General features: G+C 42.1%; 1 protein-coding gene across 1 annotated transcript in view; it reads left to right on the forward strand.

The window, feature by feature from the left end:
- Positions 1–574: 574 nt before the first annotated feature.
- Positions 575–12340, forward strand: part of LOC115329931 (beta-alanine transporter-like) — a 37458-nt gene continuing 25692 nt past the window's right edge. Inside the window, exons 1-3 of the mRNA XM_042291500.1 lie at positions 575–982; positions 6053–6156; positions 9801–9955. Coding sequence (XP_042147434.1) covers positions 575–982; positions 6053–6156; positions 9801–9955 — 667 coding nt within the window. The remainder of the gene's footprint in view (positions 983–6052; positions 6157–9800; positions 9956–12340) is intronic.

The following is a 12340-nucleotide window of genomic DNA, read 5'->3' on the forward strand; positions in this document are numbered from 1 at the left end:
GAAAAATGCCAGGTTCTCTGAGCGTACGCCTAGTCGACTTCTGTAAAATGTCAGACACTCAGCATGCGTGCCCAGCTCAGTGGCATGGTACCTTTTGCTGTGTCACTGTGCTACCTCAAAGCAGCTGCAGCGTGAAGCAGCTAGCATCTATCTCGAAACAGCTGTAGCGCGCTGCTTTGATGTAGGCGCTTTTCCGTCGGCGCCGCAGATTGTACGCCGTGCCACTTTTTGTTGCAGGCACAACGTCGCCTCGTGAAACTTGTATTGATTGCTTTACATCCGCCTGTTTTTTTATATTCGTGACACTATAAGGTGGTATAGTTAACAAACGATGAAAAACCGCTGCGAACGCTCAAATAAATCCTTGGTGGACATGCTGAAGACCCAATCTTGTAGCTTTTTCAGGCGTGGTCTCCAAGCTCTAAAACCCTCTTGTTAAATCCGACTCGTGCCGGACGGTTTTGCCATACAATGTTATGTATAGTATGTTAGTTTATTATCCCTAAGTGTTTTATGTCATTGTTGTTTTTTGTGTTTTTTTTTTTTTTTTTTGTTAATTGCAGGTTTTGCTGGAATGGCCGATACAGAATTCGAAGACGTCATCGAAAGCATCGGTGGCTTCGGCAGGTTCCAGAAGACATTATTATGGCTTTACTTGGCACCGGTGTACCTGTTAGTTCCAGGATACTTCTTTGGCCTCATCTTTATGTTGTCGGTGCCTGAACACTCTTGCGTTCTCCCGAGTGCTATGAAGACCTTGAACCTAACAGAAAGCAAAGCTGCATATCTCCGGGACCTTGTAGTAAGCAGCGACAACTGCTACCTGTCCCTGTCCGCTTTCAACGCCAGCTTCATTCAAGATTACCTTCGAAAGGCTGAGGATGAGAACCAAACAACGCCGGCATTACGTGACAAGCGGAGGGTACCCTGTACGCAATTTACGTACGACGACACAGACTACGCCAGCACCGCTGGAACGAAGGTTCGAATTTTTCGGAAACTCTTCCACCGCGTGAGCCAAATGAATTTCTGGCCCTTTTAACTAACCGTATAAATCGTCTTCTTAACATATCAAGCCAAATTTTGCTTCATAAGTGGTCACAGACAGGGCACTTCAGGCATCAACATTTGAAATCACAACTTACCTGCGTAATAAGTAAAAATGTAAGAACATTGTTTTGCGACCTACAGCGTCCGTCTGCTAACAAGAAACGTCTGATTGGCACAAAAGTCGACAGGTAGATCCTGATAAGAAAGGGCACATACACTGATCTACGATAGCAGACGATGTATTTGAGTCAAATGCGGCTCAGGCCCATTTGGCGTGGTGCATAATTTGATTATGCACTATACCAACATTTGCAAGTAAGTTTCATTGTCGGGTTATTTTTTTATATTTTGTTTCGCGGAAAGTTCCGCGTGGGGGGGCAGAGATAAAGGCTTGGTGCCTGACGGGGCGCAGTGGCAAATACATTATACAACAAAATGCGCCATTTACCAAGCCGATCTGTTAGAAGAAAATAGACCGAAACATTTGTGAAACATTTTAGAAATATGTAATCGAAATTAGAGTTTCATATACCATGAAAAAAAAATAAAAGACACTGATCATCGAAAAGGACCAGGAACAAAGACATACGCTTTCGTTGTGGAATACAAGAAATACAAGTATACAATACATCACACTAAAATCAGCCACAACACAGTGGTATTAATAAAATAGCCTATAAAGGATTTCCTCTCACACTTAAACATCAAGAAACAAGGAATGGAAATACGCACAAAAATGGATGACATATTTATAACACTCATGAAGTACACAAAAACTAACAAAGATGAAAAGGCAATTTCACTTGTCACGAGCATCCTTCTACAAGCACTTTGAAAGCTATCAAAAGGTTGATAGAAATCTACGGATATACCTTTACTATTTATTGTTTAATTTATCAAGAAATTTAGACTTTGTCGGCCATAGTTAGTTCTTATTGCCGGCATCTTTCTTATTGGGTTTCGAATAATGTTCGTGCTCAGATTGTATGTTGGTGCAGTGTGGAGCTTGTATCTGTGTATCAATTGTAATAGTTTGAAATCAAATACTTGATCTGCTTTTAGCATATTATATTTATTAAAAAGTGGCTGCATGCTTAAATTTCTTCTGTCTCCTCTATAATTTTCATACATACGCAAGATTTTCGTTTGCAAGACAATTAGTTTGTTGCTATTAGTTTGTGAATAGTTCCCCGAACCAAGATGCCCTAGCTCATTTTTGAGTAAAATAGGGATTAGTATAATGTTTGTTTAAACCAGGTAGGTAGTAAATTGTGTACTTTGTATATGCTTTCAGTAACTCGGGACAGTTCAGCCTTGAGGATATTAACGTAAGTTGACCAAGAGAGGTCCTCGTGTACCACACGCCCAAAAATGTTTGCTCTGAGCGTGATCCAGAAACGTACCTTTAAATGTTATGTTGATAGAACTCTGATCGCGTTTGTTTATCGGCTTAAAAGTAACTTATTTTGTTTTACTGGTATTTAGACCTAATCGATTTATCTCTAACCGTTTTGAGAGTTTTAAAAGATAATCATTGGCTAATTTCTCTACGATCTGTTTTGTCTCACCAGCAAAAAATACATTTGTGTCGTCTGCGTACATTATTACCTGAGGGGAACCAGGCATTTCCGTTATATCGTTTATATAGACAAGGAATAGCAGACGCCCTAGAATAAAGCCTTGGGGAACGCCATGTTTTATGTTCATTTTGCTAGATGACTCATTACTTAAGCATACATATTTGTAGCGTTCATTTAGATAGCTTTTAATTAATTTTAGCCCTATTCCTCGTATACGGTACATATTAAGTTTTTTTTTTTAAGTAAAACATTGTGTTGTTTAGTGTCGAACGATCTTTCTAAGCCCAAAAACAATTCCAGTGCTACCAACTTGTAATCAATGTTTTCAGCAATTTTACCTTTTATGTCGATGAGCGCTGATTCTGTAGACTTTTCCTTCTGGAAACCATATTGAGCAGGAGTTATTATATGATATATATTTTTTTAACTGTTATCCTGTCGTTGAGTCAAAAATCTGGGAGAAAACCGGGAGTACTGAAATGGGCCTATAATTATTTATTGAGGTCTATCCGCCACCCTCGTAGACAGGAGTTACTTTCGTGATGTTTAATTCATAAGGAAAATTACCGCACTCAAGCATCATATTTATTATGTGGGATAATAGAGGACCTATTACCTTCGCGGTGTACTTAATTGGTAGCACTTTTACTTCATTGTCATCAGCTGCAACATCATTCTTTAGACTACCCATTATCTTATCAATCTTAGTTGCATGGTGTCGTTGGAAAAAGCATGATAGATTCTATTTGATTTCCTGCCACCATGCAGTTATTTCAGCTTGCATTTTTTTCCTATGCACGTGCCTATGCTGACAAAATGCCGATTCGTTTTGTCACCACGTGCTGTGCCGACGACACTTTTGTTATTTATGAAGATTTTCTTCACGCTGCTGCGTATTTGCTTCCTGCTCGTTAGATAGTTAATCGTATCCCGTACTTCCTTGTCGTCATTGGGAATACGCAGAAATTTATTTTGATAATATTCACACTTTGCTGTTTTTAAGTCGGAGTTCAATTTGTTTCTAAACTTTTTGAAGTCATCCAATGGAGCGGGATCACGACTTTTTATAAAAGCATGATCTATGCAGTTTTTTTCTCGTATTCTTTTATACAGTTTGCCAGTTATCCACGGTTTTAAATCTTTCTAGGCCCATGCTTACTTTCCCAGAGAGGAAGAGCAGCATCATAACAATGTTTTAGTTTCGTCAAGAAGCTTTAATAGGCCATTATAGGATTGCATTCTCTATAAACGTCGACTCAACTTTCCCGCTCTATTAGGCAGTCAAAAGTACTAAGCGTTTCTTCATTTATTACGCGCTACCAAAACTTTTTCATACCACAATTTAGTTTACCATTTGTAAAAGATCTTACACAGAATATGGGTAGATGGTCACTAATATCGCGTAAGAAATTCCACACTCAGAGACTTCAAAATATTCCGAGATTCCCAGCCTTATTTTAATACTTCTCACGTTTAGATGTATTGTTGAAAACTGTCCATCCGCTCCTTTATACTTTTTAATTGAAAGCTTAACAATCAAAGCAGTCACACTCTGGCTGAAATTCTTCCATCATCATGTCTTTGTGTGTTATCTCAGGGATTGGTTACGTTTCAGTTCGTTATTTTTGCACATCAGTCATGCCAGCGATTCTGAGAACACCTGACGTTTCATCGGTTCATCATCGATACATCAATTGCCGCCGTCATCCCTTGGCAGTTGCTTCTCCCAGACGTCTTTCCTTTGCAGAGGACCGCCATTGGTAGCTAATTCACGCTATTATTTTTTTTATTATTATTTACCCATTCTTGACCATTTTTTAATCGTGATGCAGACTATCTATTTATTCATAAATACTACATGCTTATATTTGGAAATATGGTAGGAGCGAAAAACCACTTCCAATATACAGGAAACAGCAGTCCAACAGCCGACCGTGCCAAAAAATGAACAATGGGCTCTCATGTATATACACCTGGAAGCATAAATACAAATGTCAACCACGCCAAGCCATATATAGCCTATAACAGAATGCATAATATTCTTCCACGTCTGTACGAAATAATATCTCGATATGTTATATGTAAGCAGGGTGTAAGATAGACAGGTGGGGAAACAAGAGCCAAATGAGCGACCGGATTGTGTCCCCGTCGGTTTTCTCTTTTTTCTGTGGCGCCATCTATGTGGAGCACCGCGAACTCTCACTCCGGGTTGGCGACCGGTGGCGACCGGCTAAACTGACGGAGATGAGTTCTCCCGGATTTTGAATCGACGACTGTCGTGCTCTCGGTTTATTTTGCGCACTCTCTCATAAAGTTCCATGCAAATCCGATTCCAATTTTTTTACTCTCGCCGCAGCGCCATCTGTCGCAAATCGGGGGTACCCGCAAGCAGACGAGTACACAATCCGGTCACGGCGCTGCGGTAGGCTTCTATTGGCCGTTTCCCCACCTGTCTATCTTACACCTTGTAGGTAAGGCTAAGAATACTATGGTTACTCCAATGCTTTTTGTGCCCTGTTTATGAACAAAACACCTACTCGCGGTCTTTGTCTCAAATCAGGCGTCCAGCCGAAAACTGAAATGCTAACTGAGCCCCATAAATGACGATTGTCAGTAAATTTACGATGCAATAAAAATCTGCAGTTTGGGAGGATTATTGACGCGTGATACATACCGCATGCTCTTTTGCAGCCCAAATTGAATTTTATTCTGTGTACGTTCGATTTCTTTGCGCCATCATTATGAATAGTTTCGATGTGTAGAGGAAGAGGAAGAGGAAGGAAGAGGCGCAAAACTTCTTTATAAGAGTAACAATGGAAATATTCGAGTGATTCCCTAAATCAAATGGCTAATACATTTTTTTACGAAGAAATTCTAATTGAGCAAATGTAACCACTCAGTTAATTAAAGACATACTGCAACCGAACATGTGCCGCGTAAGTTCTTGATACGGTCTATTTAACCACTGCCCAAATATGGGTCAATTCTTGTCAAAAGAATGGGAGAAACAATCGATGAACGACACTCTGGCACTTCCTTGTCCCCCATCGACCTCAGGAACGGGACCGATCAGGACCTTTCACCCTGTAGTCATTTGCTTACGCTTGACGGAACTGCAAGGCAGCTTACCTCGACATACGACAGCGAGTTGCCAGTACCGCAACCAAGTATTGTGTAACTTGGTTGCTGCGGTAACATGCATCTTTATCTCGACGTTCTACGTTCCAAACGTAATCCAACAAACGCGTGCGAATGTTGTTCTTATAGTTGTAATGACTAAAACCATCTCGGTCGTCATCCAGACATCTCCGAGCTGAGTCACTCGGTCTTTCTTTTAATCTGGCAGACTAATTACACCGGCCATAATAAGTGACTTCTCATCATTAAATGTATCTGGCGTTTGTCTTTATTTCTTCTTTCAGTGGGACTTCGTGTGCGACCGGGATCACTTGCCCAGCCTTGTGTTCACCATGAGCAGCGTTGGTTGCACAGTCGGAGCTCTTCTATTTGGCATTCTGTCAGACAAGTGAGTAAACATATGATTGCAATTTTTTTGTTTGCTCGATCTCACGAAGCTCGTTTTTTTTTCAGCAGCAAGTTTCGCGTGCTTTTTAGAAACTGTTGGTCAGACTTTTCTCACAATACGATACAATCATCATTTATTTCGTAATAAAATATGTTACAATGTCATTCTTACAGTGAACTTCCAGCACATACGGCATTCATGCACGTTCAAAATCGCTTTGCCGAAAGTGAGACGGGAGACATGCGATCTGATCTGCCGAAGCCAGGCTTGCGGCACCAACAACTTGCGCTAGATTGGTCAATCGGTTGAAACACTGTCTAATAGACCAAAATCACTAAGCATTCGGCGCGTGCGTGATGCCGCCATAAGTTTAGTTCACGCGAGGCAGACGGCCGTGCACGCGAGGGCTCGTGCCGTCTCGTGCTCCACTCGCGCAAAGCTCCAGCGGGGGTGTCGCACGCGCAGAAAGACAAGTTCCCTCAATGCATTGCGGCAGCGGTGGGGTAGTCAAAATGGCTTGTGAGGTCGCTCTACTCTGTTCAGCTTATTGTACACCAGGGGTGTTCTTTTTGAAAGGGCTTTGTATTATCTAGACTGAAATCCGTAGTCCAGCAGACTCACCGGAAAATGTAAGCTCATTGTGCTGTGAACTTCTCTTTTATTTATTTATTTATTTGCTTTACCCTCAGGGCCCGAAGGCATTACAGAGGGGGAGAGCAAAGTTGGGATCAAAACACTGTAATGTATGGATATTCACACTCAATAAAAAAAAATGATTGGTTAGAGCAGACCTAAAAAGCACACTCTCGGTTATGGATGCAATAGGTCCGGAAAGGTGGTTCCAGTCGAGGGATGTCCGAGGAAGGAAAGAAAATTGGAATGTAGATGTGATAGCGACTGGCATCTCAACTTTGGGCTGATGATCGTGACGAGCAGAAATATAAAAGGGACGAGTGATTAATTTGTCGCGAAGCACAAAGTTATGAAAATAAATTTTGTGAAATAAAGAGAGGCGTGAAAGCTTACGTCGCAGGAAGAGGGGCGGAAGTGACAAAGTAGTTTTCATAGAAGTTACGCTAGATGTATTATGATAATTAGAAAGAATAAAACGAGCGGATCTATTTTGAATGCCCTCCAACGCGGTGATGAGAATTGCCTGTCCGGGATCCCAGACAGAGTCTCCATATTCTAACTTCGGTCGAACTAGAGTTGTATAAAGAATTAGCTTGAGGGAAACAGGTGCCAATGAAAAGTTCCGCCTGAGGTAGCCTAACATGCGGTTAGCTTTAGATGTGAAATACTGTACATGTGTTTTCCATGAGAGATTAGAAGTTATCTGTACACCTCAATATTTGTAAGAAGATACCGTGTCAAGCTGGGCCTGATTGAGAAACTAGTTCCGAGTTTCACGTGACTGCCGAGATACACGCATGGACTTACATTTGTTAGTATTAAGCGTCATAGACCATACGTCACACCACTGGTAGATAGCGCTAATGTCAGACTTAAGTATGATGTTATCGTGATCATTATGTATCTCACGGTAAATCACAGAGGCGTCAGCAAATAAACAAATAGACGAGGAAACATTAAGAGGGAGGTCGCTAATATATATTAGAAAAAGTAAAGGTCCTAAGACAGATCCTTGGGGAACCCCAGAGGCCACAGACGAAAAGGAAGATTTGCTATTATTTACTGTAACAAATTGTGACCGAAATGATAGAAAAGATTGAATCCATGCAAGAAAATTAGCATCTATGTTAAGTTTGGACAGTTTCAGAAGAAGTAGTTTATGAGATACTTTATCGAACGCTTTGGAGAAATCTAGGAAAATGCAGTCTGCCTGGGATCCTCGGTCCAGGATGCAGTGAAAATCATGTGTGAATGATACAAGCTGTGTCTTGCATGAAAATGTTTTTCGAAATCCATGTTGGGATGTACAGAAGAAGTTGTTAAATTCTAAGAAATTTGCGAGGTTGGAAAATATTATATGCTCAAGGAGTTTGCAAGGAACAGTGGTTATAGAGATTGGGCGATAATTTAAAGGGGAATGTTTGTCACCAGTCTTGTGAATGGGAACCACCTTCCCCACCTTCCAATCCAAAGGGAGAGCATGATCTCTAATCGACTGATCAAAAAGTTTAGTTAAAATGATAGAAAAGTAATGCTTAGTATTTTTCAAAAACTTCGAATTAACACCGTCCACTCCCGCTGAAGACGACAATCTTAATGTTTCAATGACATGATCGACACCAGCACAGTCAAGCGAGATGGGGTCCATCGGCAAGTACTCTGAAATGTCTAAGAGACGACACTCCGTGCTTTTCTCACTAGAAAAGGATTGAAGAAAAACTCGTTCAATACATTCGCACACACTTCGATTGGCATAACATCCCCACTTTCATTTTTTAGACTAACAGAAAAATCTGTTTTTTTATTCATGATGTTCCAGAATTGTTTAGGTTTTTTTATTAACATATCGGGTATCCAGCCTATACTTCAGTAAATGGTATAGAAAAATACAGTAATGTACATGACCGTCAGTGCTAACGCCATTTCGTTCAAAAGATCTAGGGGCTCCGGTTCACATTACGATGTATCGCAGCGGATGCTACAAGTCGCCGGAGCCAAGCTATAAGCATTTCAGGTGACCTCCTGGTTGCAGAGACCGACGCACAGAGTGTGAAGTCACATGATGCGTGGGAAGCACCGAATTGGCTAGAGGGTGACCTGTAGTGTCCATTGCGGCACATCGTGAGGTGAAATGAAGTTTAGTGTGCCATCAAACACTAATATGCAGCACTAAATTGAGTAGAACTATTCGATGATATGCGCTTTTCTGTGAGTGATCTGAGATAACATGTCAATCATGTGCTGAAGCTAAATATAGCGCACAGTGTACGCACGATGTTTCCACAGTCTCGGAGCTAACGGGTAAAGTAGTAAGAATAAGAAAATTGCTGAGCAGAATTATAGACGAGGCTCGTACGTTTTTGGTTGTGCTTTTTCATACATTTTGAGCAGAAAGGCTTACGTATAGCGCCACGCAAATGCTTATCGCTTGTCCGCTACAGGTGCACCTATACAATAGCTTGTCTCAAAGCAGCCAGTTGCGCTAGAGTCCTGAGAACAAAGTGTATGTGTTTCGAATTTTGTTGCAGATGACTAACTTTACGTGTGCCACCGTCATTTTCTAGTTTTTGTTTTTTAAGTAGCTCAGAGCAAGCACCATTTCACCGCGCGCAAAGTGGAGAACGCCACGCAAGGGGCGTTGTTTATAAAAAAAACAGCCTTATTTTTGAGTAAACGCAGCATCTCCCCTAATTTAAGAGTTCCACTTTACTAGGTAATATTAGGAGGCTGTTAGGAATGCGCTTTGGCCGGGCCTACAATGCTCGGATGTGTAATAAAAAAGAAAAGGAGTTCCATTATCTTTTTTTTTTTTTTTTTTTTTTTTAACAAAGTGCCACTGGCCTAGGTAGGCTTAGCACAGCCAGATAAACTACTTCTGCGAACGCGTATTTCAAATCGTGGGAGCCTGTACATCAACAGATTAGGAAAGTGAGTAAGTCCTAACCAAAGAGCGGCAAACAGTGAGAGTTGCCTTAAAGATGTTTTCGACTGTAGCATCTTGCCCGTTTCAGGATTGGCCGGAGGTACACCTTCTTTGCGCTCGTGCTCGTCGCTGCAGTGTTCGGATTATCTTCCATCATGCCGACACACTTCTTTGCATTCATCGTCCTGCGAGCCATACACGCCAGCATCGAGCCGCAAATATTTCAGCTGCCCCACATCATGCGTGAGACTATTTCATCGTTTACACTTTTCGCAACTCCAACACCCTACGGATGGCGGGGCAGTAGTTCCAAGATGGCGGAAGTGACGGGGATAGATTCTCCAGGATGTCCCGTGCGCTTTGTCACTAATCCTGATCGATAAGCAGTAATGAAGTTACTTGGCAATAAATACGACAGCGATGGACCTTATCTGAGCCGAGGCGCATGCTCTGGTGCTAGCTAGAGTTCCTGTATAGGCCCCTACGGGAATTAGAGTTGCAAGTCTATTTTCCGCGCGCCGCAGAGCCGCTATTCGCCGAGATCCGATCACGTGAGGAGCCGGGTCAAGTGCCGTGCAGGAGAGTAGACGTTGCGCGTGCCCCGGCATACGTTCCCCTGCTTTTGAGCGCGCCGTGCGACTCGGACGCGCGGCGCCGTTATTCGCCGAATTCAGTCACGTGAGGGGCAGGATCAACATTTCGTGCAGGGAAGACGGCGCTACAGGGATGAACGCGCAACTCAGGCTCCCGTAGGGATCCTATACAGGAACTCTAGTGCTAGCTATCGCCTAGGGCCATCTACATGCTTGTATTTGAACTATTCGTATTGTTTAGCTCACGCCCTCTATTTTAGGCTACAAGATGTACTTTTCTGCAAATAGAGCTTGTGTACTCAGTAACGTTGTAGTTACGATCCTGTCCAGTTCGAAAACGGCTAAAACGGCAACACTGCCGGCTAGCGAAAAGCTGTGTGCCTTGTCACACTGCACGCAAGCAAACGAATGAAGATTCACGAAAGTCCTGATCTTTTGCAATGGAGAAAAGATTCCTTTCTGCAGATACGAGCAATTCAGCGTTTTCAACGCCCACACACAAAAGAAAAAGTGCAAAAGGTCTTTTTTTTTTCTTTTTTTTTTTAGCGTTTACTAGATAGCGTTGTCTGCATCAGAGCTTCTGGTTACGCTTGTCTTCTGTCTTAATCCCACAAATGACAGGTCTCTTCTCCAGAAGAGACCTATCAGTAAGTTGATAGCGCAGTAATAAGTTGTGACAACTTATGACTGCGCAGTTTAAGATGCATGCCCCATTTAGAGCTTCAGATCATGTGCCTGGGCTCGGATAAGGTCCATCACCGCCGCGCTGTGCCGTGAAGTTGCCGCATGGAACCACTCCGCAATGTGTCGCGGGAGCTCAACATCAAAAAACATTTTCTCGCTTAAAAAAAAAAAAAAAAAAATATTACTTTGTTTAAATTTTATAAATCACAAGTTCATATGGCGCTCTATCGCTTGAGTGGTCTGGCATATTTTTACTTAGACCACCTCACTGCAAAAGTTGCAGTTTAATTTAAACCAAAATGCCGTTCTTGAGCAACTTTACGCTTTAATATAACAAAAAAACTTTTTTTTTTCTACGGTAGGAAGCTATTTCATACAACAAGTATATCTACAATAGATGCGGAAAACACTCTTAGCACAAGTATACAAACTCCGAAATTGAAACAAAAAACAAATCTCAAAAACGGCACACTTTCAGCATTTTGTCTTCAATTAGAAACAACAAAAAAAGAACACTATATCATTTAAAATCGGACTCAAATGAAACAATAATGCCAGTAGAATTGGACAGAAAAAATTGTGCGTTGAAAACTAAAGATTTGCACTTTTGGCAGTTTGTTTACTTGAGTCTAGTTTCGCGCCTCTTCGGGAAATTCAAACGGCACTAGCGCGGCCATCAATTTTTTTGTGGACGAAAATATTTAGGCAAGTGGCTATTCAACAGATAAGGAACCCCTGTGATTTTTTTCGAAAGAATCGGTGATGGTCGAGCGTCACGCCTGGGACGTTTGGCATGGAATGACCGTATTGCGTATAAGAGCAAACGCAAGCACCCGTGCGTTTGAGTTCGCGTTGCGTGCTCGACTCTGCGCACGCAACGCAGCGCGCTATGCGTACGTACGCTCGCTATAAATTTTTGAGCGGTTACGCAGCGGTCCCCTATGTGTCCCCTTCACGTTGCCACCGTCGTGCGCGTCTGGGAAAGGGCGAGACTTTCCCAGACTGAAAAATAGAAGCCCTACTTCGAACTTATGGCCGTAGAGTTTTAAACGAAAAATACAAAGCACGTTCACAGCCGCCGCCCAGAAAGGTATTCAGATTATTTGGGAAACGATGGGATTTACGACATCGAATAGATCTCTTCTAGAATCGAAGGGATACAAGCGGCGTAATGCCGCGCCAAGCAGCTTGGTATACTGTTGTCCTCTATGTTTCGGTTTTGATTCGCCAAGCTCACTTCACGACATCCCGTCACGACCAAATACAATGCTTGCATGATCGAGTAGACGACTCTCTTAAATTTGTAACACTTTAGGTGTTACCTATTGATACGGGGCGCTTCAATCTCCTC

The sequence above is a fragment of the Ixodes scapularis genome, unplaced genomic scaffold (genome assembly GCF_016920785.2).
Source record: "Ixodes scapularis isolate PalLabHiFi unplaced genomic scaffold, ASM1692078v2 PGA_scaffold2__306_contigs__length_199485367, whole genome shotgun sequence".
Lineage (NCBI taxonomy): Eukaryota > Metazoa > Arthropoda > Arachnida > Ixodida > Ixodidae > Ixodes > Ixodes scapularis.